Raw genomic sequence first — 25,323 nt, 5'->3', positions numbered from 1 at the left:
GGGCTCTAACAGCCTATTCTCACCACCTAAATTTTTAACAAATATTTCGAATAAACGATTATAAAGGAATATAGCGTGAAACGTAATGTACAAAGCTTTACACTTTTATTAAGATTATAAAGATAATAAATGGAGGGGAAACAACTATCGTAGATATTTTAAGGCATTCCACAGCCCCCCGAGTACAGTTGGCCAGGATAATAGGATAATAAACCAGACAAATTAGTGGCGAATGGTTAGCCGCGGATGGTAGATATTTGTAACGTCACGGAGAAGAGGTGCATATCTTTCGCTATATACCACATACCATATTATCTAACTGGAACGGTATTAAAGTATCTTGCATAGTAAACTTTTCTACTGTTTACCAGGGGATTTACTTGCATCCTAGCTGTCTTCTTTATTATTTTAGCTGACCGTATATCTCAGATGGCGACATTAGATGGACAAATTGGGTGTCACAAAAAGATATCGACAAAAAAAAACCAATGTTGCAAGCAGCTTTTGCAGACAGTTACCGCAAATAGAGGAAATAAAATGCAGAGAATTGATAATATATGAAAGTATCGACAGCCAAGGTGATGGTTTTCTTCTTCTTTTTTCTTCTTCTTCAATTTGTAAAAAGCCGCTTTGTGTATTAAGTTACGCGTTGTTAAACATCGTGAGTAGGGCGGTTCCTTTTGGTTAGCTAGTTTTGTGTGGCCGTTCACCAAATTTTGCGGTCTCTTTTTTTTGTCATCCATTTGCCGGCTTTCCTATTTCCAAACATACTGGGCTTCTTTTTGTTTCCCTACCTATATGACTTTTACTTCCTTACCTATTGGGCTTCTTATTACCTGCCCCTCTACCAATAGCTACAACGTCCATTCATACTTATTAATATTACTAAATACGAAAGTTGCAGGCAAACTTGGCATAAATTGGTTTAGTGAGAGTTTGTGGTACTGAGCGTGACACTCTCAAGGTATCATCAAATGTATTGCAGAAACTCCTTGACTCCAGGCGTCAAATATCTCCAGCGAAGCATGAACACGCATGTCATTTGCTGTGGAAGCCGGCACAGGCCGGTCGGACTCTAAGGCCGCAGCTTGGCTGAAGAAATTCAGACCAGGCTTGTGTGGAGCAAATGCTCACGAGACTGAGTGCAGGATATACATGACCAAGCCAAAACCCAATGATTTTAATTCCCAGGTGAGAGGTCGTCACCGTTTGCCCATATGCTCCTTTTGAACCAACGTTATAACTCCTCATAACCGTGCCGTGCCATAAAAAATACAAAGATGTCGCTTAACGGACAATACCGTCGAAGCGAGACTTGAACCACTTCATGGTCTCGAGGCGGTTGATCTTGTGGCTGGTGCCGATTCTGCCCTTGCAGCGACGGCGGCGGGAGACACGCTCACCAGGGCGGGTCATGCAGCAGTAGAAGTCCATGCCGTAGATACCAATGCCGGGGTCGTACTTGATACCAAGGTCGATGTGCTCAGAGATACCGAAACCAAAGTTGCCGGTCTCGCTGAAGTTGCGCTTCCTCAGCTCGTACTCCTTGACCTTGAGGCCACGCTCAAGAATCTCCTCAGCCTTGGGGCCACGGACGGTGACGTGGACGGCAATCTTTTCGTTACGGCGGATACCGAAGGTACGGACGGTGTAGCGGGCCTTGCCTGTAGTGATGGGTTAGAATCGATCGCTTCGTTCTGTACATGATTCGAGGATGGTACTAACTGTAAACCGGGGTTTGACCAGACAGCTGCTCGAGCACCTTGGCGGCACGAGTGAGCCTGTCACCAGACTCTCCGACGGAGATGTTGAGGACGAGCTTCTGGATCTTGAGCTCCCTCATGGGGTTGTTGGCCTTCTCGGACGACTAGAATCGAATTGTCAGTACGAACTCATGGCGTTTCTCGGTCGCGATGCACCCGTTGACGAATTCAATTTCGTATCGAGATTCTGACGGAAATGTGAGGGCATTGCGTACCATGATGGGCTGTTTTGTTAGTAAACCTGGGGATTGGCTTCGTTGGTTGATTGACAGACTAAAGAGAAGACAACGACTCTTGCGATCTTTTTGAAAAAGTCCCCTTCCAAATTGTGGTTTGTGGGCGAAAAAGTTCCCTGGTGGGTGCCCAGCTGGATTATGTCATCAAGAGGGGAAGAACTTTGTGGATCCCTCCCAAATAGGCCTAGTGTGCTGTTATTCAGTGGCCCAAGCTTCCCTGCAAGTCTGTGTCTCCAGCAAAACAGCTTGACCGCGTCGGTCTGAATGGAAATTTCGCCGCTGGTCCCTATGCCAATTGATGCGGACTTTGAAGCGCGAAAGTAGCCGATAAGACCGCGTCGCCCTGAAGTTTGACTTCAGAAACACATACCAAATTTTTGTACATTGGGAGTGGAGCTAACGCTCTGAATCTGAAGATGGCTGCCTCAAACAAGCAAGGCAAGATGGTATGTGAGCCCCTCAGATCCAACCCACTAGACTACCCTGTGCGCCTCAACTTGACCGGACTAACCAGTATTGACTTGACAGGCCGGATACGTACGTTGATAACAACCAACTTCTCGACTGATCGTCTACAAGCTAACGTACGGTCAGATCAACTACCGGATGCGGGTCACTCTCAATGATGGCCGGCAAATGGTGGGACAGATGATGGCGTTTGACAAGGTAAATACACTGGCAGGAACGAGGCGTACAAGACATGCAACAAGGATCGCTGACAACTCTCCAGCACATGAACCTCGTCCTGGCCGATACCGAAGAGTTCCGCAAAATCAAGAGGAAGCAGGCCAAGCCCGCCGCCCCTGGCGCATCCGGCGCATCCTCGTCAACTGTCGAATCGGAGGAGAAGCGAACCCTCGGCCTTACGATCGTACGCGGAGCCCAAATTGTGTCGCTTTCTGTGGAGTCGCCGCCTCCAGCAGACCCTAGTGCGCGCCTCGGAAAGGCAACAACAGGTGGAATTGCCTCAACCCTTACCGCTGGTCCTGGTGCAGCACGACCAGCTGCTAGGGGAGCCGCCGCTCCTATCTCTCTTGCTGTACGCTCGATCATCACACCAAAGATATAATTCGGATACTGATTGTGTTGAATATAGGGCCCTGCTGCTGGTGTTGGAGGCGCTCCTCCCCCGGGCTTTCCTGGTTTCCCAGGCGCCGGTGCTCCTGGTTTCCCTGCCCCTGGCGGTAAGGAAAATTGTGCCCCCAAGCATGCGTGGCTGTAGACTGACAGTTATATTTTAGCACCCGGATTTCCCCCTCCAGGAGCTTTCCCGCCCGGATTTCAGCCTCCTCCGGGCTTTGGTGGCCGCGGCCAAGGACCGCCAGGCTTCAATCCGCCTCCGCGACGATAAGGTGCTTGGATGCGTTCTAGTTTGTTAAGTAGCATGGTTTGAGCATTAAAAATCACGGCGTTTCGGTGGAAATTTACGAAAACCTACGATACAGCACTCCAACTTTTGACGGAGTATGACAGTTTGGTGTGTGGACTGAATCATACTAGACCGGGTGACCCACAAATGGTCAGGCCCCTGAAATAATCACCTCACGTTTAGGGCCACGTTAAAGATCACCCACGATTCCTTAGCCAGCACCCTTTTTTAAATCCACACAGCGTGAACATTGGTAGATACGGTTTCGAGACTTTTACCCACCAAAACCCCACCCAACCCCGTCCGACCCCATGTTGCACCTGTGGATCAAATTCTGCCATTAGGCGGTAAACCCGTTTTTTCGGCCAACAATTACATGAAGCTATTCCCAACTCCCAAACCACACCATTTATTACACCCACCTACTGTAATATTTACCACCTACCACCTCCCACTTACCGCAATATCTACCACCTACCACCTACCACCTACCACCTACCACCCACCTAAGGTAGGTACCTAGATAGGCAGTTAGGTACCTAGGTTGTTTGGTAGGAGGTAGTTAGGCGCTCCGCGCATTGCAAACATTAAGTGTGCGTTCAACTAGATGGGAAGCCGCAAGGTGCCTTTTGCCGTCCGTAGGGATTCAATGATGCTTTGGCTGCGATGTGGATGTCAAACTGGAGTTGGAGTCACCAGTCCTAATAATCTCATGCAGACACATCACTGCAGCCCAATGCAACAACCAGCTCGGTTCAATCTACAAAAAATAGGCTGCTCAATGGAGAGCTGCACATAAAGCAGAAAAATCAAGCATCACACTCATATGGATTATCCACCCAAAGCTTTCCTAACAAATGACATGAAGCGCTCAACCCTTCTTTGCAATCTTGCAGACCAAGTCCGATCCGCCAACCGAGTCGCCCTCGTGAACGACCAGGTTCGATACGACACCCGCGTGGGGTGCCGAGATGACCATTTCCTGCGGGGAGACATCAGTTAGCAATCACACTCTCCTCATGTTCAGGTCCATCACAATCAAGCATCAAGCACATAGCAGTAACTTACCATCTTCATGGCGCTGAGAACAGCGATAGGGTCACCCTTCTTGACCTCAGTACCCTCGTGTACCCTGAGCTCGACGAGCACACCAGACATCGGAGCACCGACCTGGCTCGAGTCCGAGGGATCGGCCTTTGGCCTCGAAACGTTCTCAACCGACGCCTGCTTGTCGTCGACCGTCACCTGCCTGACCTCTCCGTTCATCTCGTAGAACACCTCACGCTGACCGGTGGCATCAGACAGCGGACCAACAGCGAGGAGCTTAAGGATGAGGACCTTGCCCTTCTCCAGCTCGACGTGAAACTCCTCGCCAATCTCGGGCTTGCTGAGGAAGTACCGGGTCGGGAGGACCGACAGGTCGCCGTACTTATCGACGAAGCTGCGGTAGTCCTCGTAGACCTTGGGGTACATGATGTGGGAGGCGACGTCGCACTCGGTCAGGCCGGCGCCGTACTTCCTAGCCAGCTCCTTCTTGACCTTGGGGAAGTCGATCGGGTCCAGGTACAGACCGGGACGCTTCTCCATCTTGCGCCTGCCGCGGAGGGCATCCGTGCGCAGGGGCTCGGGGAATCCGCCGTACGGCTGACCCATGAGACCTTCAAAGAACTCGAGAACCGAACCGGGGAAGTCGAGCTCGCCGGCGCGCTTCTTGACGTCCTCGGGGCTGAGCTTGTTCGACACCATGAACTGCGCGAGGTCTCCGACCACCTTGGAGGTGGGTGTGACCTTGACAATGTCTCCCAGGAGGTCGTTGGCGTGCTCGTAGGCCTTCTTGGTCTCGAGCCACTGCGATCCGAGACCGAGTTGGGAGGCTTGGAACATCATGTTGGTGAGCTGCCCACCGGGGATCTCGTGCTCGTAAACCTCGGGATCAGGGCCCGTGAGGTGAGCCTCGAATGGCGAGTAGAGGAGGCGGAGCTGTTGCCAGTAGGTGTCCAAGGAGCGGACTTGGCGAGCATCCAGACCAGTGTCGAGATCGCTACCCTCAAGGGATGCCATGATGGCGTTGATGCTAGGCTGCGACGTCATACCCGACAGACTGTCTGTAGCCGCGTCCACGGCATCGGCGCCAGCTTCGGCGCAGGCAACCATGGATGCCACACCAGTAGCGGCAGAGTCGTGGGTGTGGACGTGGATGGGGAGGTCGGGGTACTTCTTGCGGATGCTGCCGATGAGGATCTTGGCTGCGTGCGGCTTGAGGACACCGGCCATATCCTTGACACCGAGGACGTGAATGTCGAGAGCGACCAGCTTGTCGACCAGGTCCATGTAGTACTCGAGGTTGTACTTCTTCTTGGGGTTCAACATGTCACCGCTGTAGCAGACAGTACCCTCGACCACACCGCCTGCCTTGTGGACAGCCTTGATACCGACTTCGAGCTGCGTGATGTCGTTCAGAGCATCAAAGACACGGAAGATATCCACGCCGTTCTTCTTGGCCTGCTCGCAGAAGTGGTCAATGGCGTTGTCAGGCAGTGACGAGTATGCTACACCGTTGGCACCTCTCAGAAGCATCTGGAATGGGATGTTGGGGACGGCCTGTCGCATTTTTCGCAGACGCAACCAGGGGTCCTCGTTCAAGAAACTGGAATTGTTGATTAGTTAACAGAGCCCAAGAAATCGTCAGGAAGCTCTAGAACTGTTTCATAGGGATCTTACCGGTACGCCACATCGAATGTTGCACCTCCCCAGCACTCAAGACTGTAGAGGTTGGACAGGGCATGGCTGGTCTCGTTGGCAATGTTGAGAAGGTCGATTGTTCGCACACGAGTAGCCAACAGAGACTGGTGGGCGTCTCTCCAAGTGGTGTCCATAAGAAGGCAGCCCTTGTTCTTCCTGACAGTCTGAGCGAATGCCTTGGGGCCCTGCTCCACAATTATCTGCCTCCAGCCCTTGGTGCAAGGCTTGGAGGTGTCGATCTTGTTGCCGGCCGCGTCGAGGAGCTCTGGGTGAATAATGTCACCCTTGAACTTGGGCTCGCCAACCTGGCCCTTGATGCTGCTTCCGTTGACGGCCATGTCGCCCAGGTAGGCGAGTAGCTTCTGGGCACGGTTCTGGCTGCCCATCATGGTGAACAGCTCAGGGGTGTTGTCGATGAACGTTGTCCAGCACGCGCCATCGATAAAGGTAGGGTGAGTAAGCAGAGACATCAAGAAGGGTATGTTTGTCTTGACACCCCTGATCCTGAACTCTACCAGAGCACGCAGCTGCTTCCTGCGTGCGATTTCGTATGTGCTGCCGTGGCAAGAAACCTTGACCAACATGCTGTCATAGTGCGCTGTGACGTAGACATATTAGTAAGCTTTGGGATGAGAAACCGTGTGTAGATTCGGGGATATGGGAAGATTAATGAGAAGGAACTTGGGAATAAGGCAGGAAAGGAGGTGAGAAAGGGGGTAATAAGGGGGTACGGAAGTAGACCGGTATGGGTGATAGAAAGGGAGCAAGGAGATAGAAAAGACGCAGTAACAAAGGTATGAAGGGAGTGAGGAAGTGATAGCTAGGTAGGAGTGCGACTGAATGGGGGTACTAACGTGTGATGATGGCCTATTTCGTTTTTATTTTTTTTTGTCAGCAACAGCAACATTCAGAAAAGAGCATCAGATGAATGAAAACTCACGCCCGCAAATCCATTACCGCCGTCCAACCTGACTCCTGTTGTTAAAAATATTCATCAGTATGAATTTACATTCAACCTTGGCTGGAGGTGGTGGACCAAACTTACCGTTTCCGCCTGCGGACCTGTAGACCTCGATCTTGCCGGTATCAGGGGCAAAGGCGTTCTGTGGGTCTTCTGTAGTAATACGACACTGAATAGCAAAACCTCTTGTTGAGATACGGTCCTGGGTCAGACCCAACTGCTGCAGCGTGGCACCAGCGGCAATCTGAATCTGGGCGGCAACAATGTCGATGCCGGTAATCTCCTCGGTAATGGTGTGCTCGACCTGGATTCGAGGGTTAATCTCGATGAAGTAGTAGCGGTTCTGCTGGTCGACAAGGAACTCGGCGGTTCCGGCATTCCTGTAGTTGACGCTCTGGGCGAGCCTGACAGCATCATTGAGGATGGCATCACGCGTCTCTGCAGGGAGGTCCTTTGCCGGAGCGATCTCGACGACCTTTTGGTGCCTGCGCTGGACTGAACAGTCACGCTCGTAGAGATGAACGATGTTGCCCTGGTTGTCACCCAGAAGCTGAACCTCGATATGCTTGGGCTTGTCGAGGAACCTCTCCACGAAGACAGTGCCGTTTCCGAAAGCAGACTTGGCCTCGGATGTGGCGCGCTCGAAAGACTCCTTGAGCGACTCCTGGTCGCGGACGACTCGCATACCACGACCACCACCGCCGTAAGCAGCCTTGATGATGATGGGGAAGCCATATTCGTCGGTGAATTTCTTGACCTCCTCGTACTTCTCGACAGCACCCTCTGTGCCTGGAACGACAGGCACGTTGGCGGCAATGGCGAGCTTCCTGGCGGATACCTTGTCACCAAGGGCCTGGATAACCTCGGGTGAGGGACCAACGAAGATGAGACCACTGTCCTCAACCTTCTTGGCGAACTCTGCATTTTCTGAAAGGAATCCGTAACCTAGAGGCGCAGACGAGCTTGACGTGTTAGTAGATGTTTTGCTTATATTTTCCCCAGAGGTTCATTATATAGGTCTACTCACCAGGGTGAATCATCTGCGCGCCGTGATCAAGGGCGATCTTGATGATTTCGTCACCAGCCAGATATGCTCCAACTGGAGTGTACTGACCCCGCTTGCCGATCATATAAGCCTCGTCGGCCTCTGGGAGTTTCAAATTTCATTAGCCAAAAACTCGGGTCAGTGAGAGCGCCAAACCACCATCATCTTCGGCGCATTCTCTTCACAGTTGAATGGATAGAATAAAAATACTACTACTAACTCTGCCTATGCATACCGAGCCTGTCCTCATACGAAAAGACGGCAATGGTGTGCAATGACAACTCGTGAGCTGTCCTGAAGATGCGGATAGGGATCTCGCCACGGTTGGCGACGAGTATCTTCTTCAGTTGCATGATGGTGGAATTGGCCCGGATCCTGTGCACAGTGTGCGCCTCCTTGGGCGTGTCCGAGAGCTCATCCTCATCGTCGATGGCGTTCTCCGGCGCCTGGTACGGCGGAGCGTCGGTCGACATTGTGACTATGTTTTGTGTTTAGATGATTCCCAGAACCGTCTATTTGTTGTTGTAAGTGCTGGGAGAAATAAGAGGGAGGAAAGGAATAGAATGAGGAATGCTGGGAAGGAAGGAGGTTTGGTTTTGGGCAAGGCAAGAGATAAGAGCTTCTCCTTCCGTCACAAGCTTGACAGGCCGCGGCGCGATTCAATGGCGGGGTTACCGACAGCTGAGATAAAGTGGGCCATTTGCAGGGGTAAGCTCCCAAGGCTCCCTTGGCTTGAAGCTTTCTTATATAATTTATGGGACCACACGTTTCGCGTGAGATCTCGTTGCTTTTTGGATAAGGTGCAGCCGGTCAACTAGACTAGGGCATATGCACAAATTTTTGGATGAGGGGTATCTTGCTTTAGAGTCCCTACCTATCCTTCTTGCTTTTTACTTTCTGCCGTACTCCTTAGAAGCCTGCTCCATCGTAAAGAAGTTTGTGGCTTACAAGATTTAAATCCGGGGGACCGTTCGGACAGAGGGATATTCAGTCACATCATGAGCAGCAAGGGTAAGCTAGGCCCGGTACCTTTTTGTCTGTTACAGTGGGACTTCGGCTTTAGTTGCTTCATGGTGGGTGCATGCACTTTGTGGCCGAAAATACCTTGTGACAATGACACCTGGTTGTAACAATTTGCATTCTTGGCAGCATTGAATTTTTCTTTCATCTCTTGTCTTCGTAAATCATCTACCTAATTCGACATCAATTGCATTCACCGGTAATTAGCTTACCAGTCAGTTAACGTATCTGTTCTCAAATAATAATTCCATCTACAGTAGGACAGTAACCCAATGAATTGGCTTGGTTACCGAGCGGGGCAAGACGTCATTCATCAGCCGGCCTGCTTAAACCGTGGCGTATCGAAGGTGGGGGCAATGGCATTTGTTGTGACTAGATTCTGTTGAACATCAATTATGTTTTTTTACAAAAGCATACAGATACGGAAAAGATACTTTCAATGCAGGGTATTCCTGACCCTGCATGCGTTGGAGCCAAAAGTATCTAAAATTTAGTCCAAGCAAAAAGGCATGGTGAGTAAGGAGGTACCTAAGATAGCAGCTACCTAGGCAAATAAAGTAGGTGAGTCGGTAAGGTACCTACATGCCTAATGTAAGTAAGTACTTGATGGTAAATCTCGATTAGAGTTGTAATAGATTACCTTCCTGGCTGGCCAGTTGGTTGTGATAGCGAAATAAAATCACCTACTAGAATGCTCTTTTTCCGACGATAAAGAAAGGTCCTGTTGGATTAATGCTAATTATTAGGTATTTGTATCTCCGCGATGTTGGACCCAATCGGGCCCTGCCAACTACAACCCCTCAAAAAGCAATGAGCAAATAGAAACCCCCACCAAAAGTGGGATGGGAATCTTTGCCGATATGTCAAATACGGTAATTTAATCCCATGACAATGCTGAATTTAATAGCCCCTCCAATCAGACGAGACGACCCGTAGAAAATATGCGCCGCGTATGCCAGTATATATACAAGCATGATTAGGCCCGAACTAGTCCATTTTTAACAGATGAAAATACGTGGGTAACTAATATACGGAACACCTACCGTGATGTGCCTTACATATTCTCTCAACTCGATCCACGTTAAGGCCCGTATCCACCCCTATGAGCAAACCTCGGCTACCAGTGCGCGTGGTAGTGGGCCGGTATACTACGTGCTCCGTGCAACACATCTGGACGAAGGGAAGGTTGAGGTTGCGACATGTTTCTAGGCTGAGGCATGCATGGCGCACTATGGCATGATAAAAAAAATTTTTTTGGGTGTTATTCTGTCTTCTATCTCTTGGCTTCGACATGTTAGCTTATTACTGGTTTGTTTATGAAAGTTTATATGTAGGTAAGTAATCCTGCATTTCACATGATATAAGATTTATTTCCCCTTAAAGTTTTGCAAATATACCCTAGCCTCTTTTATTTGGATATCCAGAAACAATAATTACTTAAATTAGTTGAAATACCAGATCGCTGGGATTCGGCATGCAGTGCGGAGGTTCGGGGTTGTGCATCCGAGCCAGCGCACCACCTCACCTTATCCTACTCCATACAGACAGTGAGTCACCTGATGGTATCCGCTTGCTCCATGGGCAAATTTGATTGCATTTTGCAGTTGACTATCAACTCGCAGTGCTTTTGTGGGTAAGTAAACACGATTCTCTAAATGGAATCTGCTGCTGGAAACCCTTCGGAGACTTTCTACCCGAATTGCCGAGACTGAGAGCTTTCTAGGCACAACTACCACAGCAAGAGACCCCTTATAGCCAAGGGTGGCGCCGGAAAGGGAAATAAATAATAATGATCATTTTTTTACAAATAAAGAGAGACAAAACCACGCCGTACGCACGCACGCATGTAGTGTCTACACACAAGGCCTTGCTCGGGCCCTCCTATTCCGGCCGAATAGAGTCACTGATATCTGATAGCTTAGATGCACTTGATGTAAGTAACTATTATTATGTATATCCCCTAGGCGCTAGGCGACTACAAGGTTAGTACCTAGGGGGAACCATTAATATAATAAAATCACGTATTTGCAGAGATGCCCCTTACTATACAGAGGACTACATGGCTTCGGCCAGGACTAGATAGTGCATCCCATAAACTCGAGTACTTGCAGAAGTGCACATTAATCACTCCTAATTCAGGGATCTGCCTGGGACGAACTGTAGCCGAGTGCCCTCACAACTAAATCACCAGCCTAAACGAAAGTGATACAAGGTCTTTATAGTGGTGGGAACCGTGCATTGTCAAATCTGGGGAGGGTGGTTATAAGTATATGCTAAAGCCTACAGGCAGCCCAAAGATATGGGCTTGTCTTTTCAGACTGCCAGCCTCTCTTTCATCGTCACCTAACCCAGGGTACTAGGTGAGCATGGTAGGTGAGTAGGTCTGTAGTTGGTGTACCTGGCTCTGCTACCGTTCCTTTGTAGGCCTCCCTTCTGGGCAACTATTTAAGCCGCTCCTCATGCTGACAGCTTCAACAACCCGTTCTAACACCCCATCAGCCCCCATCAGTCAAAAAGGTGGGATATTAGCCGCCTAGAACGCGCAATTTCCAGATATCTTCGCAAAAGCTTTTTTGACCCAGACAAAAGTCGACCTAGGCTTTCAGCAATAAAAAGAATATCGCACGACACTGTCAAGGCCGAGAAAATACAGCAAAAAGAGCCCAGAGAATAAGAAGCTGCCGAGACATAATCTTCTCGACTCCTTATTAGGCGCACAATCTTCAAGGTATCTTCTAAAGATGGATCATTGATGATTTGATAGAAAGGAGAATTAAGGCTTCCAGCTGGGGATCGGGCTGTTTGTGCCGGGAAGGAGGGCATGGAAAAAAGATAAAAGCAAAAAGGGAAGCAAACAAACTGCATAAATTACCCCTTAGCCTGAAGATTCAGCTCCTGACAGTGATCATCCTCGGAGGATGTGTTGTCCATGTTGTGCGACTCTGAAAACATATTTTGTTCCATAGGTTAGTCGATCTGGGAATAAGGGAAACCCGGACGGTCAGGACAGGGGGATAGCAAGCCGCAGTCCATGCGCATTTTCTGGCTATCGTACCAAAAGCTTTCAGGACCGAGAGAAGATTTCTCCAACCAAGTCAAAAACGCTTAGGAACGTCATGAAAATATCTTAAAACCCTTCGAAACCAAGAAGAATAAAAAGTCCTTATATTCCAAATAGGTTATAAGCGTAAACAATTTCCCTTTAACACCAGACCAATTATCTTTATTATGCATTTGGGCATTCCTCATTCTGTTCTTTTCATACCTCACAGTTAAACTTTCTTGTTTCACATAGTTTAAATGATTTATCTTCTATTATGCACATGCGATTGTAACAGGAGGAGAATTATAAACAAAGCCATTACTGGACGGATTAAAGAACGTTTGCGGCTGGCTGCTGGGATGTTTGAGAACCATGTTTCCGATAATCTCGGACGTGTTCACCAGTTTCTCTTTCTCACCTTGTGAAATTCGCTGCTGAAAACGTTCAAGGATACTTCTAAGCTATGACACTGCTTCTTGTCGGGCCGGAATCATCAAAACACTTGTCCCGGCCTCATGGTATGGCGCGCCATAATAAAGATAGGGCTACGTTACAGAACTTTCACGATCCGTTATTCAACCTATAAATTGGCCCCACACAGCGATCGTCTGCACTGGGTACTTTCTGGGTGGAGTTTTAGGCCAAGTCGAACAGAACGCATGAATCAGCCATATCACATAAATCCACAAAAGCCACAAAAGCCACAATAATGGTGAAGGTCAGGTAGGCGGGTAGTGGTATCGTGGTTTAATCCCGCTGGGTAACGAATAGCGATAACGACGTTAAACCCATTAAAATAAGCGTGCGCCTTGAGGGCGAGTTGTGCCTTTTTAAGGGTCGGCCTAATAAAGGTAGGTAGCGATTTAATTATACCGTGGTGCGGTGCGTGGGTGAATCGTGATTAGGAATAGTTTTATGCAACGGGCGGTCGTTATTGGGTGGTAATAACGGTTTTACCGCCCTCGGCAAAATTTTCACCGCTTGGCGGCAGAATTCGGGGCCATATGGGCAACATGGCCCCCCGACGCATTTGGGTGGAATTTGGGGTGGGTAAAAGTTACGGAACGTATTTCTCTATGTTAACACTATGTGGAGTTAGTTTATACTATAGTAGTGGGAATCACGGATCATGAAGGTTTTACAACGTAGCCCTTTATGAAACACCAAATCGTCTGCACTACCAAAGTTTCTACTGTTAACCAATCATACGTGACACAACTGAAGGGTTGAACCCGATAGCCAATCTCGGGGGCGGGCGGGCTTTGTTCGGCATCAAAGCCAAGCTGACCTCCGCACTAGCTCCAATGCGTAAGCTGGATTTGCAAAAAGCCGGTGGAAATTCAGTGTTTGTTTCCGTCGCAACTTTCATCTTTTAATGTCCTCAACAAGTCTACAAACATGGCTGCCTTTGTGAAATCGATCAATGCCAGGATAAGGGCGAACAAGGTGTTGGACTATGTGTGCTCCACGCGTAAGTACCCCCAAGGGCCACTTGTCACACTTAAATTGACGCCAACTATACCGCAAGACTTTTGGGGTCCCGTATCGACCTTTGGCATTCCCATTGCTGCCATAGCAGACATCCAGAGAGCGCCAGCAGACAAGTGAGACCTCCCCAACATCTATCGTCTGTGACCCAGCTCTAAAGCCCCCGACCGGCACAGGATTTCGCTACCGATGACCCTCGCCCTTGCGGGATACTCTGGTGTATTTATGCGCTTCGCCTTTGCCGTCACCCCAAAGAACTACCTACTATTTGCGACTCACGTCGTGAACTCGACTGCGCAGGTCACCCAGGGGTACAGGTACTTTCAGTATCACTACGGTGGAGGAAAGGAGAGACCTGCGGCCCAGGAGGCGGCTGTTAGTGGGTATGTCAGCAAGGAGGAGATCAAAGATGCTGCTGCTATTTTAGTGAAGAGGTAGCCAGGTCGTCTGGCGGGTATGCCGGCTTAGCATATAAAGGCTGTACTGTCTGCTCAATATGAAGACTTCAGCATCATTTGCGTACCTGCTTACCCTCCACCTGAGGCCAATATTTACCTATTCGCCTACGAATATATATAGTGTGTAGGTTGAATAACGGATCGTCAAGGTTCTATGGTGATAAGTATTACGGTAGGTGATAAGTGGTAAATATTACGGTAAGTGGTAAGTGGTAAGTATTGCGGTAAGTGGTAGGTATTACGGTAGGTAATAAGTATTGCGGTAGGTGATAAGTATTGCGGTAAATAATAAGTGGTAAGTATTACGGTAAGTGGTAGGTATTGCGGTAAGTGATAAGTATTACGATAAGTGGTAAGTGGTAAATATTACGGTAGGTGGTAAGTATTACGGTAGGTGGTAGGTGGTAAGTATTGCGGTAAGTGGTAGGTGGTAGGTATGGCGGTGTAGGTGGTAGGTATTATAGTGGGTGGGTGTAATAAATGGTGTGGTTTGGGAGTTGGGAATAGCTTCATGTAATTGTTGGCCGAAAAAACGGGTTTACCGCCTAATGGCAGAATTTGATCCACAGGCGCAACATGGGGTCGGACGGGGTTGGGTGGGATTTTGGTGGGTAAAAGTCTCGAAACCGTATCTACCAATGTTCACGCTGTGTGGATTTAAAAAAGGGTGCTGGCTAAGGAATCGTGGGTGATCTTTAACGTGGCCCTAAATCATATATGTAGTTATTCTTGTCCACCAAGAGACACACGCATATACGGATACACTGCCCCATTTAATCACTCCCGGACACCCATCGCAGACGACCTCAATCCAGACCCGCATCACAAATCATGGCTTTGCAGGACCAAATTAATCGCGTGTCTCAATCCCTCATCTCTTGCCTACCAGGATTTTAGTCCACACAGACCCTTTGCCGCAACACTGGAACAAAGACTCAACAAGTCTGGACTTTTCGGTTTGGTCGCAGGGACCACCAACCACCAAGCGCGCCGACCAATGAGAACGCGTAGCCGGGGTTGGAAATGGGCGCTCGCAGTTCATGGCCGCCCGTCGCTAAGCGCCGCCGGCTGGTGGGGCCGGGCGTCTACAACTTCAAAGCAAGTCATTGATCGCCGTTCCGTCCAGGTTCGTCAAGGGAAAGATGAATGGCTCTTGTTGATCGCGAGCCCGTTTCAGCTGGCGAACTGCCGCTCGTTTCTTCCAAGGCCAATCTTCCAAGACCATGTCGGAACCCGTTGATTCATCGCATAGGGCTGGGGTGGTGGGAAGGGATTCGTCGGTTTTCATGTTTGACTGATTTTTCTATTTTTGGGAATCACAACAGACAGCTCTTTGTTGTGAGGTGTGAAAGGTGACCAAGGTGAGGCAATGTTGGTGTATAAAGAGTGTCCCAACCATCACCTGGATTGATTGTTCCTTTTCCAACTGCAAGCAACATCATTCCATCTTCATTGTTTACTTTCCCTTTAGTCTCTTTTCCTAGGAACAAAACAGTCGTTTTTACTCTCTTTCACGGGTTCATCTTACACTTTCAACATCCTGGGCAGGTCCACGTTCTTTCTTCAAACATAAATCTCTCTTCTATCCTGCATCTTTCCAGGCGTCTGTGACCCAGTACATCTCAAACGAAAAAAAAAAAGCATTCTTTAAGCATTCATCATGGCCAACGGCAACATCTTCAGGCTGGTGACTTGGGCACTTACCATCCCCATCGTCCTCTTTTATGGTAAGCCTGACATGGTATCCAGTAATACTTGACCAACGTCCAACTAACTAACACCCCCCTAAAAAGTCCTCTCCCTCGTCGGCTGCATCTCCAACTCCCCCGGAATCCCCGACATCTTCCTCCTCAAACTCACCACCCCCTTGACCGAAACCCCCTACCAGGTGCGAGTCGGCTACTTCGGCCTGTGCGCCGGCACCGACGACGCCAAGCTCTCATGTCTACCATCCTTCTCCCTAGGCCGGGCCCCCGGCACGACCGTCTTCAACAGCACCCTCCCCGCCGAGCTGACGCGCCTCGTCGAGCTGGGGCACGAGGTGCAGGTCAAAGTCATCTTCTTCGTACCGTTGCTGCTGGCCTCGGTCCTCTTCTTCGTGTCGACCACCACCGTCTTCCTGTGGCGCAACGTGCCGCAGATCTCCCCCATGGCCGCCACCGTCGCCTTCCTCATGCACAGCCTGGCGTTGGGCCTGCTGCTGGCCGCCGCGACCGCCGTCAGCATGGTGGTCAACGCCCTGCACTTTGCCGTGGTCGAGATCACGCGCGGGCAGAACGAGATCAACGTCGAGGGAGGAAAAGCCCTGCAGACCTTCCAGTGGTTGACCGTCATCTTTAGCTGCGTCTGGCAGGTCTGCATCCTCAAGCGGTACAAGACCGACATGACTGGTGGGAAGCGCATTTAAAAAAAAGGGGAGGATGGTGTTGAGCTAAAGCTAGGGGGTTTAGGGAGTAACAAAACTCGGCCGCCCCCTTTTTTTTCACTGCAAAAGTTGCGAATTAGCTCACATGAGGTGGAGTTTGTCGTCTGCTCACCAGATTGCATATTGGCGGAACCGGCAACTTCGAATCACAGTTTTCGTTTTTCGGCAAGGGCCTGACAGAAGTCAGCACATAATAAAAGAGGAAGTCCGGGAGTTCATCGGGGTGTTAATGGCTTGTTGTATTCGAACTGCCGGGCGTTATATTTCCTAGGTATTTGTCTTTCCTTTCTCTTACCTGGTTGGGCACTCGATATAATGGAAACCAGAAAAAATCATAATGGTGGCGCATGGAACAGAATAACAAACATAAAATAAAAATCAGGGGAATAGGAACCATATACGGTCCTTCCCCCATCCTAAACACTTTCATGTCAGCCACTGACATGTCACGCATTCAATACCAATAGTATGGTGATGTGAACATGAAAGCATGATTCAAAACGCTCCCAATGCGGGTTTTCCAATATACTATGAAGCAGAACCAAGTTCAAACGCGGGAGTTGTGGAAAAACTAAAAAAAAAAATAAAAAGAGTCCCTTTGTTCCCCATGTCAAAACGCCGAATGCCCTTCCCGGTTCACCGAATCCGCCGATAATAAAGAATCAGACACGCGCCTTACTCGAAGCGCGGAAGGTTTAAACGTCGCGAATAAACAAGATAGGCCAAACATAAAAACTTATTTGATATGCTGGTGGTAAAAACGCAGTCGTTCCAGCGGCGGGGTCCCCTTTTCTGATATGTTTTGAGTTCGGTTTTTTTTTATTGTTGTGGAAATGAGGAGATGGTCAAGACGAGAGAAAAATAATTCCAGGTTGCGAAACTGCTTGAGCGGATATAAACCGGTAGGCCGCCCATACGAGAGTTGGTATCATGATGGGGAGTAAACAAATGAGATAATGTTAAAAAGATATGCGTTGCTTAGAGAAGTGGATATAAAAGGAGAAAAGAATATGTATTATTATAATGTGGTCGTCATTTGTGGCATGGCGGATGCGTCTGGAGGGTGGAATCGGGAGGCAAGAGTGTCGTCGGTATCGAGATGCTATAGCCCGTAGTCGTGTTTGGCACTATGTTTGGTGTCGAGAGTCCGAGTCGTGTCGGTTGGAATGTTCGGTCTAGGATTTACGTATCGACCAGGGGACGTTGGGCGTCGGACGTTGTATCTCATGCTCGTCACTCGGTTCGGGTGAATGTTCCATCTGTTCTAACATGTAGAATGGCAAGGAGGTCCCGTGTAATTCGAGGCAAGTCGAGTCGAGTTGCGAGCTTTGCTGGCTATCGTTTTAGTCGTTCAATGGAAGTGTAGAAACATGCGACAGGGAGCAGGGTAGTGGTGTCGCGTGTTTTTGATGTTGCCAATCTGACCAAACGAAACAAACTGTGGTGGGTTTGTTTCTTTCTTGAAGGATCGGCAGGTAACCTCAATCGACAACTCGATCGACCTCGTTTGCGCTGCATGACCGACGTTTAGATCGTTATCGCAGCGAGCCGCTTCTCGGATACAAAGTCGTGACGGTTGAATCCAGGTACACGTTTTCCCTCCGCGGTTGCCTCTTGTAGACGCGAGACAGCCATGGCTACCTAGGGTTGTATGTAATGTCGACAAAATCTCTTGATTGAAAGGTCCCCATGCTAAAGTCTATGGGACCTCTGGAGAACCTAAAGTTCCACGTCGTGGTTTGGAGGTGTGTGATTCCCGTTTCCTTCTTGAGCGAGATGCGCTTGTAGAGGTGCAGGCAGTCGGTAACGTAAAAGACAAACAACAGAGTAAAAAACAAGACGACGAGGTGCCGTAGCCGCAGAGGGCTACCGCCAGCGGCTCCGCAACAGCACCAACGACTCTTCTTCCGGCGCGATGGCGAGTAGTGGTGCTGCGCCTTTGTGTGATGTATGTGATGCCGACCGCGGCCTCCGGCTCCGGGAGACGTGTCGGCCGGCACGTGGTAGCTTGGGAGTATCGACTTGCCCGACATGTGGCAATGATGGGTCGATAAAAGGATCGAAGGTTGGAAAGGCGAAGCGCGAGCACCGCACCGGCGAGATGGGCGAGATTGGACACGACCAAGAACGAAGAATCAATGTCGTCGTCCTTTGATGTCGAGTATTGACGGGTTGTAGAGGTCGACGACGATTATGGTGATTAAGATTAGTTTGTCGTCGTCAAAATCGTCCTCTTCCTCGTCCTCGTCGTGGACTCGCGTGCCAATGGCGCCGGGCGACCGTGCTTGCTGGTGCTGTTTCGCGTCGTTCAAACTTGGGCTTGTGCGGAACAGAAGGATGTACCTATTTACATGGGGGTCGGCTTTTCTTTTCTTTTCTTTTCTTCCCTCTTTTTCTTTTTCTGGGGAAACGGTTGGATTGGGGGTGGTTTTAATTAGATGGCCCTCTTTTCTTTCCCTTTTTTTCTGCCAATCGAGTCCTAAAAGGTTTAGGTTACCATCCGTACTGCGCCGCCTTTTTTTTTTTTTTTTTTTGGGTGGATTGTCGGGTTTGATTTTTCCCCTTTCTTGTTAGCTACCTAGGTAGGTAAGTAAGGTGAATACATCCAACATCAGAAAGGGGGCGCCTTGCTATTCGGTGGTGTGCTGAGACTCTTTTGGGCCAGCAAGGGCAAGTAGGCTGGCTGGTTGGTGACTGGGGGATCTTCTGCTGCGCTTGGTCAGGTTGGGAAATGACGAGGGCGGGGAGTATTCGCTATGACCAAAGTGTTTTTTTGTACAGAATACCTACTGTACGTTACTCCGTACAATGGTACCCCAGCCGAACAAAGTACCCGCAGGCAACCCCTTCGTCCCGTCACTAAGGTTAAGTCAGCCGACAGGGGGCGCAGTCCAATTGAGTAACAGCTGTAAATCATGATGGATTTCAGGTCTACATTATGGCTGCATGAAGCTATTTTTCATAGTAAACTGAACTTGACAGATTGATTCTATACTCGGGTACATTGTGCCGTCAAAATGCAAAGCCCGGGTAACCATACTGTAGCAAAGACAATTGCCTACTAATGCTAACTAGCTTACAGGTACCTAGGTACCTAGAACTAGAGGTTTCTTATTTCCATGTGGCCTACCCACTCAAGAGACATGCCCAGATCTGCAAAGTTAGGGAGGCGCAGTCCAACACCAACACCACACCACTGCACCAACCAGGAGAAACATAACTTATGCGGCACTACGCAGAAGGTTTCCATGCGTGCAATCCGTCGGCTCTAGTCTAAAGTCTAGACTAATTAGGTGCCTAGGTTGAATTTAGCACTGAGGTACTTTAGGTACTGTACATGTATCCGTAGTAGCAGCTGGAGGGGCTGCAGCAAGCCCCTTTTGCCAAGACTAGACGATTGAAGGGTGCCTAAACCCACTCAAGGCCACTGTCATGGAGGCCTGCGATGGTCAAATATCCATATTGACAGCAAGGCTCACCGCGAAAAGACTTGTACGACACATGGAAATTATGCAGTCATTCATATTTTATACCTGTCAGCTGTTTGTTCACCAGTTGGGAAAGCAAAAGAACCTGTTGAAAATTTCTAGGGTCCAACCCGTAAGTGACCACATCTCCAATTTCCAAAGAATTGATTTTCTTACCGCGGATGCAACGACAGAAAACCCACATGGCTGGTTTATGTTGGGAAAGGCGCCAAGTGGAGACATGACTAGAGAATGCGGAGTTGCAATTTCGTGTCAAAGGTAGCCTCATTAAAATAAAATCACAGCTGTACCGACCAACATCACAGCGCACATTGAAATGCATATTCAATTCAAATCATTGATGGGATTCTCAGTTGGTTGATATAGTATGATAAACAGTATAGACAATTTATCAGATTGAATGAAGCTGAAAGAACAACAGAAAACCAGACGAAACTGCTACCTACCTTAGTTTGATTCGGCCTCTTTCTGTTTAGCGTGGTGGATTACAGGGATTATGGGCTGATGAGAAAAGCGTGGGGCAAAAAGGTTTTCTTGAAATGTGCCGATGCGGTTGTCGATACAAGAATTGCTTCATATTGCTTGTTTTTATTTCTATATTATACGGTTCTTATTTCGTAGTAACAATCAATTAAAAAGCGTAAAAGACATTCAACCCAGGCAACCAAGAATTAATGTACAGGTACAAGACACGGCCCTGAAGGAGGCTTTTCTGGTAAGACATCCCGCCGAGTGCAGATCAGGTTCTCAGCCCCCAACGGCTGCAGGCAGCTCCAGCATTCAGCCGAGCAAGGCTGGAGTTTAGTGGGTTGGTGGCTTGGAATCGAATCCCTTGTGGGAGGATCCAGACTGTCGCCTAATCCTGCTCAAGGTACCTGTCACTAGTGTAGACTAGAGTGAGGTAATCGCCACTTTTGGGCGACCACTTGACTTACTATACTGTAAGCTGGATAAGGTATTGATTGATCATGGTTGACGGCGGCTCTTCGGCAAGCGATCTCTATCACTGTATTCAAAATGCAGCATGTAATGGTTGTGGCCTAGTCCAGACTTGGTCATGAACTGCCTATCTTGGTACATTGCGCAGTAGTTTACCAACTTTACCTCGATGCAAAAGCAGATAGCCCCACATCAGATAGTACAATGATGTGAGGCAAGTCTAGGTAGCGTACCAAGCGTACCTAGGATTTCAACCATCTTGCAGGTCCAAAAAAGCAGACCCAAAAAAATACCCATCCGGTCCATCCCCCACGACGCCCACAAATGAAACCTTTTGACGTAGTTGCAGGTGCAGAAAATGCAGATCAGCCTGCGGAGGTACCAGTCGCTCATCCATCTCGGCAACTTTTGCTTCAAAATTCCGCTTCACCTCGGTCGACATACTATGTAATGCCGTCATTGTGGTCGGGTTATTTTTTTTTATCGAGGTTGCGGTGTATTCTGTCTTTGTGATGCACGATCCACACCTGAATTAGTGGTTCAATACTACGTTATCGTGTGTGTTGTTTTCCTGAATAGTTTTAGGCTTCAAAAGTTGAAAAATGACATCGTTTACAGTAAACCTAGTCCCGACGACAATCGCCGAGGATTTTTTGTCTTCGTACTCTTTCTATCGTAGCTGTGCCTAGAAAAAAGAAAAAAAAACGCATTGTATTCATCCTATCACTGTCAGCCGTGGAGCAAGCCAAGATCTGCGGTCAGCAAATGTGGCAAGCGATCACCCATTTTGTCAACGGGGATGGAAAAGGGGCTGAACACAAGGAGGCTGGAACTATGAGGATTTACCCCCTCAAGCCCCTCTCAGCTTTGAGGTTTCAATCCCAAAATAGTCATCGGTTGTTATCATTGTCGTTGTGCATGTACCGGTATGGCTTTGGTGGCGGTTCAAGTGGAACTGGAGAAAAAAAAAATGAAAAAAAAAGGCTCCATCGACATGTATTGTGACAAGGCAGGGTTTACTTGTACAGTAGGTTGATGCTACAAGGTCATAAGGAAAATGCAGGGAAAGAAAAAAAAACCACACAAGCCGTTGGAAATGTTGCGACGTTGCACCGCTAATACGGAACGGGTTGGGTGACATGCGGGATAGAAAGAAGGAGAAAAAAAAAAGTCTTGTCGCATGCATGTGTCTGTCTATCAGTTTCTCGGGCCTGTCTGTGCAATTGAACGCAAGCCTACTTCCCGCCTACTTACTATTCTTGAACTACTGTAGACCTCTCGCATATTCCCTTGACTCCATAGGGCTGCCCTTGTTGCTGACGGGTGAGTGGCTTGGTTAGGCATGTCTCTCTCGTACTAAAACATCCTCCAAAAAAGTTGTTAATTCACGCCCGCGTTGGCCTGATCGTGATTCTTTTGGTCAGACTGACTTGACTAAATGTGGCAAAGAGCTTAGGTCAGGCTGGGCGACTAATAAAGCGAGTCAAATCCAATTCGAGTCAACACACAGTCGGATATTAGGTACATGTAAGCTTATTTAAGATGCCCAGATATACCTTACCCGACGAACCACATGGTCCTCGCATGTTGCTGTGCCCTTCTCGGCTTCTAGTGGTTTTCTAGGATTGACCAAATCTGGGGAAACACAGTATTGCACAGTAGATTGAGAGTTATTTTTGAGACGTAGCCGAAAACAATGATTCGTGATAATACGGGGCGATTGACACACAGGAAAAAAAAAAATTAAAAAATTCTCCTGTCACGAGAACAAAGGAAAGGCCAGTCTGGCCAACCTACAAATGTACAAACCAAAACTGACAAGGCTAGGCTTGTCTGGAAGCAGATGGCCAATTCGAAAACCACCTGCTTCTTTGAGTTCTTGGCTGCGTTACGTTAGCGAGACTTGTGAGAGTCCTTTTGGTGACGTAAGGAAAATTGTCCTTCCTGGCAAGTATCCGATCCGATAGAGGATCGATTGGTTGCATCGGACATGTTCCCGTCCGCCCCGCAGGTAAAGCGGAAGGAAAGCGCAGGCAAGGCAGGTTACGACAAAACCATCGGTCTGTTGAAGAGTCACGTGACATAGAATATTTGTACGGGAGTAGCTGTGCAGGTGAAGTTGTGGTGTGCTCCAACTTGTCAAGACTGCACCAATAGCATCGCTTCTATTTTTATCACTATGGAATGGACAAATCGGAGGTTTCTTACTTGTGGACGTTTGTTTGTTTGTTTCCATCAATTGCTGTTGACCTCTCACCCAAACATATCCAAAACCTTCATCTTTCTTTTACATATTAACGGAACAGAGGCAGCATCTGGTGTGTGGGTTCGTGGTCACCATGCGCGTGCACATGGTTGTTCGTCCTAAAGTTGTCCGGTGGCGTCCCCATCCAGCCCTCGGTGGCGTTTGTACGGATCAACTCGGTCGCCGCCGACATATCGACACCCAGAACCTGCTCGACAAACTTGGGCAGCGCCGTGTTGTCATGATTACCCGCCATGCTGGCCTTGTATTCGCCCAGCTTGTCGCTGGACGCGTATCCGTACAAAACGACGTCGACCGCCGAGTGTCCACCAGACTGCCAATGGATGCCCGCCCGCGACGCGAGCAGGTTGCCCATCTCGGAGCCCAGGTTTCCTGAAGACAGCAGCGTGTTGACCTCGGAATCCGTGGCGTCGGCCAGTCCATACGCAGGCAGGATTTCGGACCGGAAGAAGGCCCGCTTGTCGGCGTCAGAGCCGGAAAAGGCATTGTACTGTCTGACCAGCTCCTCAGTCGACGCCGTGGCCGCCTTCATCGGCAGTGGGTTGTACCCCGCCAGCGTCAGGGCGCCGCATTCGTGGTCCGCCGCCGACATGAGCATCGTGTCTGGGTGTTCGTCGATCCACTTTTGCACGTACTCGAGCACCTCGTTGTACATGATGATGTCGAACAGGTGCGATGCAGGGTCGTTGGCGTGGCCCGCGTGGTCGATGCGTGACGCCTCGATCATGAGGAAGTAGCCCTTGTCGCCGGAGCTCGTCGCCCTGTCTAGAGCGCTGATGGCCGTCTCAGCCATCTCCAGAAGAGAAGGCTCTTGGGTTGGGTTGCGCGACCTGTCAATCTCGTACATCATCTGTCCGTCGTTGAACAGTCCGATGAACGGCAGATTCGTGTCCCCGAGGCCTTTGTCCAGGGCGTCGAATGCTGTGCGGTTCTGCATCACGTGGTAGCCGTTCTCCTGTGCAAACCCGAATAGGTCTGCATCATCGGACCTGCAGGAGCCGCTCTCTCCTTGCGGCTTGTAGTAGCACTGTAAAGCCGAGTCAAAATTCAGCCTTGTTCATCATGACTGATATCATTCCATTCCATATCAACTTGAGCCAGTCACTTACCCTACCACCGCCCATCAAAATGTCCACAAAGGGACCGAATGGGTGGTTATATCCGATTTGATGCTTGGCGATATCTTCATACATGTCTCTGTGGGCAACATGAGCGGAGTAGGCTTGAATATCAGCGTCAGTCATTATCCCAGAAATGTATTACAGGAACCGGTAGGTTGTAGACTACTCACAAGCTGGCGTGGCGTGGTTGATCGTGCTGGTGACGACCAGTCCAGTCTTCATGCCTGAGAGATGCGCTGCCTCCAGGATCGAACCCACAGGCTCGACAGCATCGTTGACACCGATAGCTGACGTCCAGAAACCACTGTCAGCAAAGCTTATCCATTCAACCGACGCACACCGATCCGCATCACCCACAAACCGTCACCGAAACTAACCTGCGTTATAAGTCTTGACGCCGCAGGCAAACGCAGTCCCCGAGGCCGCCGAGTCGGTGACCAAGTTGTCACTGGCGTGCGTCCGCACGTTGCCCAGAACCATCTTGTCACCCGGAAGCTGGAACCCAACCGGCCGGTCCGGGTTCTCGCCGTTCTGGATGAGCGACACGTAGTCCCTGGCCATGGTCTGCGACGCCGGACCGAAGCCATCTGGAACGATGTAGATGAAGTTCTTGGCCGACGGCACAGCCTGGACGCTGAGAGCCGCCCAGGCCACCATGGCGATAGCCGTCACTGCAGTGCGCATTGTTGTAGTGGACGAAGTCTGCTCAAAGTTTTTGAAAAGGGTGGTTCATGAACCCGCGCTAGTTGGGCTTTTTGCCTTTTCTTGCTTCTTCGTCTTTCAGACAACAATGGTAATGCGCTGCTGCGGACGGCACGCAAACCCTCTGATCGACACGGGACGGCATGATGTTGAGGGTTCATATATACTCCTTGATAGGCGCTTTGCAGCGTTGGCACCCCCATTCGGTAATGTCGGCTCTTGCTTTTAATCAAAAGTCAAGACCTCTCACTTTTTCT

The 25,323-nt window shown here is 49.3% G+C and overlaps 8 protein-coding genes across 8 annotated transcripts; 3 read left to right on the top strand and 5 right to left on the bottom strand.

Moving 5' to 3' along the window:
• Nucleotides 1–804: 804 nt before the first annotated feature.
• PgNI_09313 (uncharacterized protein) lies at nucleotides 805–2,077 on the bottom strand. The gene is made up of 3 exons (XM_031129298.1): nucleotides 1,979–2,077; nucleotides 1,726–1,867; nucleotides 805–1,664 (listed from the first exon to the last, which is right to left on the bottom strand). The coding sequence occupies exons 1-3, from the start codon at nucleotides 1,979–1,981 to the stop codon at nucleotides 1,288–1,290; spliced, it is 522 nt and encodes a 173-aa protein (XP_030978383.1). The 5' UTR covers nucleotides 1,982–2,077; the 3' UTR covers nucleotides 805–1,287.
• A 180-nt stretch (nucleotides 2,078–2,257) lies between these two features.
• On the top strand, nucleotides 2,258–3,858 carry PgNI_09312 (uncharacterized protein). Its single transcript, XM_031129297.1, has 5 exons — nucleotides 2,258–2,445; nucleotides 2,579–2,665; nucleotides 2,730–3,038; nucleotides 3,096–3,183; nucleotides 3,241–3,858. The coding sequence occupies exons 1-5, from the start codon at nucleotides 2,416–2,418 to the stop codon at nucleotides 3,348–3,350; spliced, it is 624 nt and encodes a 207-aa protein (XP_030978382.1). The 5' UTR covers nucleotides 2,258–2,415; the 3' UTR covers nucleotides 3,351–3,858.
• On the bottom strand, nucleotides 3,804–8,839 carry PgNI_09311 (uncharacterized protein). Its single transcript, XM_031129296.1, has 8 exons — nucleotides 8,337–8,839; nucleotides 8,099–8,218; nucleotides 7,156–8,016; nucleotides 7,051–7,085; nucleotides 6,965–6,977; nucleotides 6,090–6,708; nucleotides 4,437–6,015; nucleotides 3,804–4,350 (listed from the first exon to the last, which is right to left on the bottom strand). The coding sequence occupies exons 1-8, from the start codon at nucleotides 8,587–8,589 to the stop codon at nucleotides 4,240–4,242; spliced, it is 3,591 nt and encodes a 1,196-aa protein (XP_030978381.1). The 5' UTR covers nucleotides 8,590–8,839; the 3' UTR covers nucleotides 3,804–4,239.
• A 4,738-nt stretch (nucleotides 8,840–13,577) lies between these two features.
• Nucleotides 13,578–14,212, top strand: PgNI_09310 (uncharacterized protein; the record flags this gene model as incomplete). Its single annotated transcript, XM_031129295.1, has 2 exons — nucleotides 13,578–13,783; nucleotides 13,844–14,212. The coding sequence occupies 2 exons, from the start codon at nucleotides 13,578–13,580 to the stop codon at nucleotides 14,103–14,105; spliced, it is 468 nt and encodes a 155-aa protein (XP_030978380.1). The 3' UTR covers nucleotides 14,106–14,212.
• A 1,083-nt stretch (nucleotides 14,213–15,295) lies between these two features.
• PgNI_09308 (uncharacterized protein) lies at nucleotides 15,296–19,103 on the top strand. Its single transcript, XM_031129293.1, has 2 exons — nucleotides 15,296–15,852; nucleotides 15,919–19,103. The coding sequence occupies exons 1-2, from the start codon at nucleotides 15,786–15,788 to the stop codon at nucleotides 16,530–16,532; spliced, it is 681 nt and encodes a 226-aa protein (XP_030977951.1). The 5' UTR covers nucleotides 15,296–15,785; the 3' UTR covers nucleotides 16,533–19,103.
• PgNI_09309 (uncharacterized protein) lies at nucleotides 18,188–18,583 on the bottom strand (the record flags this gene model as incomplete). The annotated part of the gene is made up of 1 exon (XM_031129294.1): nucleotides 18,188–18,583. The coding sequence occupies one exon, from the start codon at nucleotides 18,581–18,583 to the stop codon at nucleotides 18,188–18,190; it is 396 nt and encodes a 131-aa protein (XP_030977504.1).
• On the bottom strand, nucleotides 18,686–21,527 carry PgNI_09307 (uncharacterized protein; the record flags this gene model as incomplete). Its single annotated transcript, XM_031129292.1, has 2 exons — nucleotides 21,271–21,527; nucleotides 18,686–18,893 (listed from the first exon to the last, which is right to left on the bottom strand). The coding sequence occupies exons 1-2, from the start codon at nucleotides 21,435–21,437 to the stop codon at nucleotides 18,686–18,688; spliced, it is 375 nt and encodes a 124-aa protein (XP_030977947.1). The 5' UTR covers nucleotides 21,438–21,527.
• Nucleotides 21,528–23,090: 1,563 nt separating this feature from the next.
• On the bottom strand, nucleotides 23,091–25,302 carry PgNI_09306 (uncharacterized protein). Its single transcript, XM_031129291.1, has 4 exons — nucleotides 24,742–25,302; nucleotides 24,535–24,651; nucleotides 24,353–24,465; nucleotides 23,091–24,270 (listed from the first exon to the last, which is right to left on the bottom strand). Exons 1-4 carry the CDS (start codon nucleotides 25,046–25,048, stop codon nucleotides 23,272–23,274), a joined length of 1,536 nt encoding a protein of 511 aa, XP_030977948.1. The 5' UTR covers nucleotides 25,049–25,302; the 3' UTR covers nucleotides 23,091–23,271.
• Between the last annotated feature and the right edge of the window lie 21 nt (nucleotides 25,303–25,323).

This window comes from Pyricularia grisea (assembly GCF_004355905.1).
Source record: "Pyricularia grisea strain NI907 chromosome Unknown Pyricularia_grisea_NI907_Scaffold_7, whole genome shotgun sequence".
Lineage (NCBI taxonomy): Eukaryota > Fungi > Ascomycota > Sordariomycetes > Magnaporthales > Pyriculariaceae > Pyricularia > Pyricularia grisea.
Note: the sequence above shows the minus strand (reverse complement) of the source record. Positions and strands in the feature narration are given on the sequence as shown.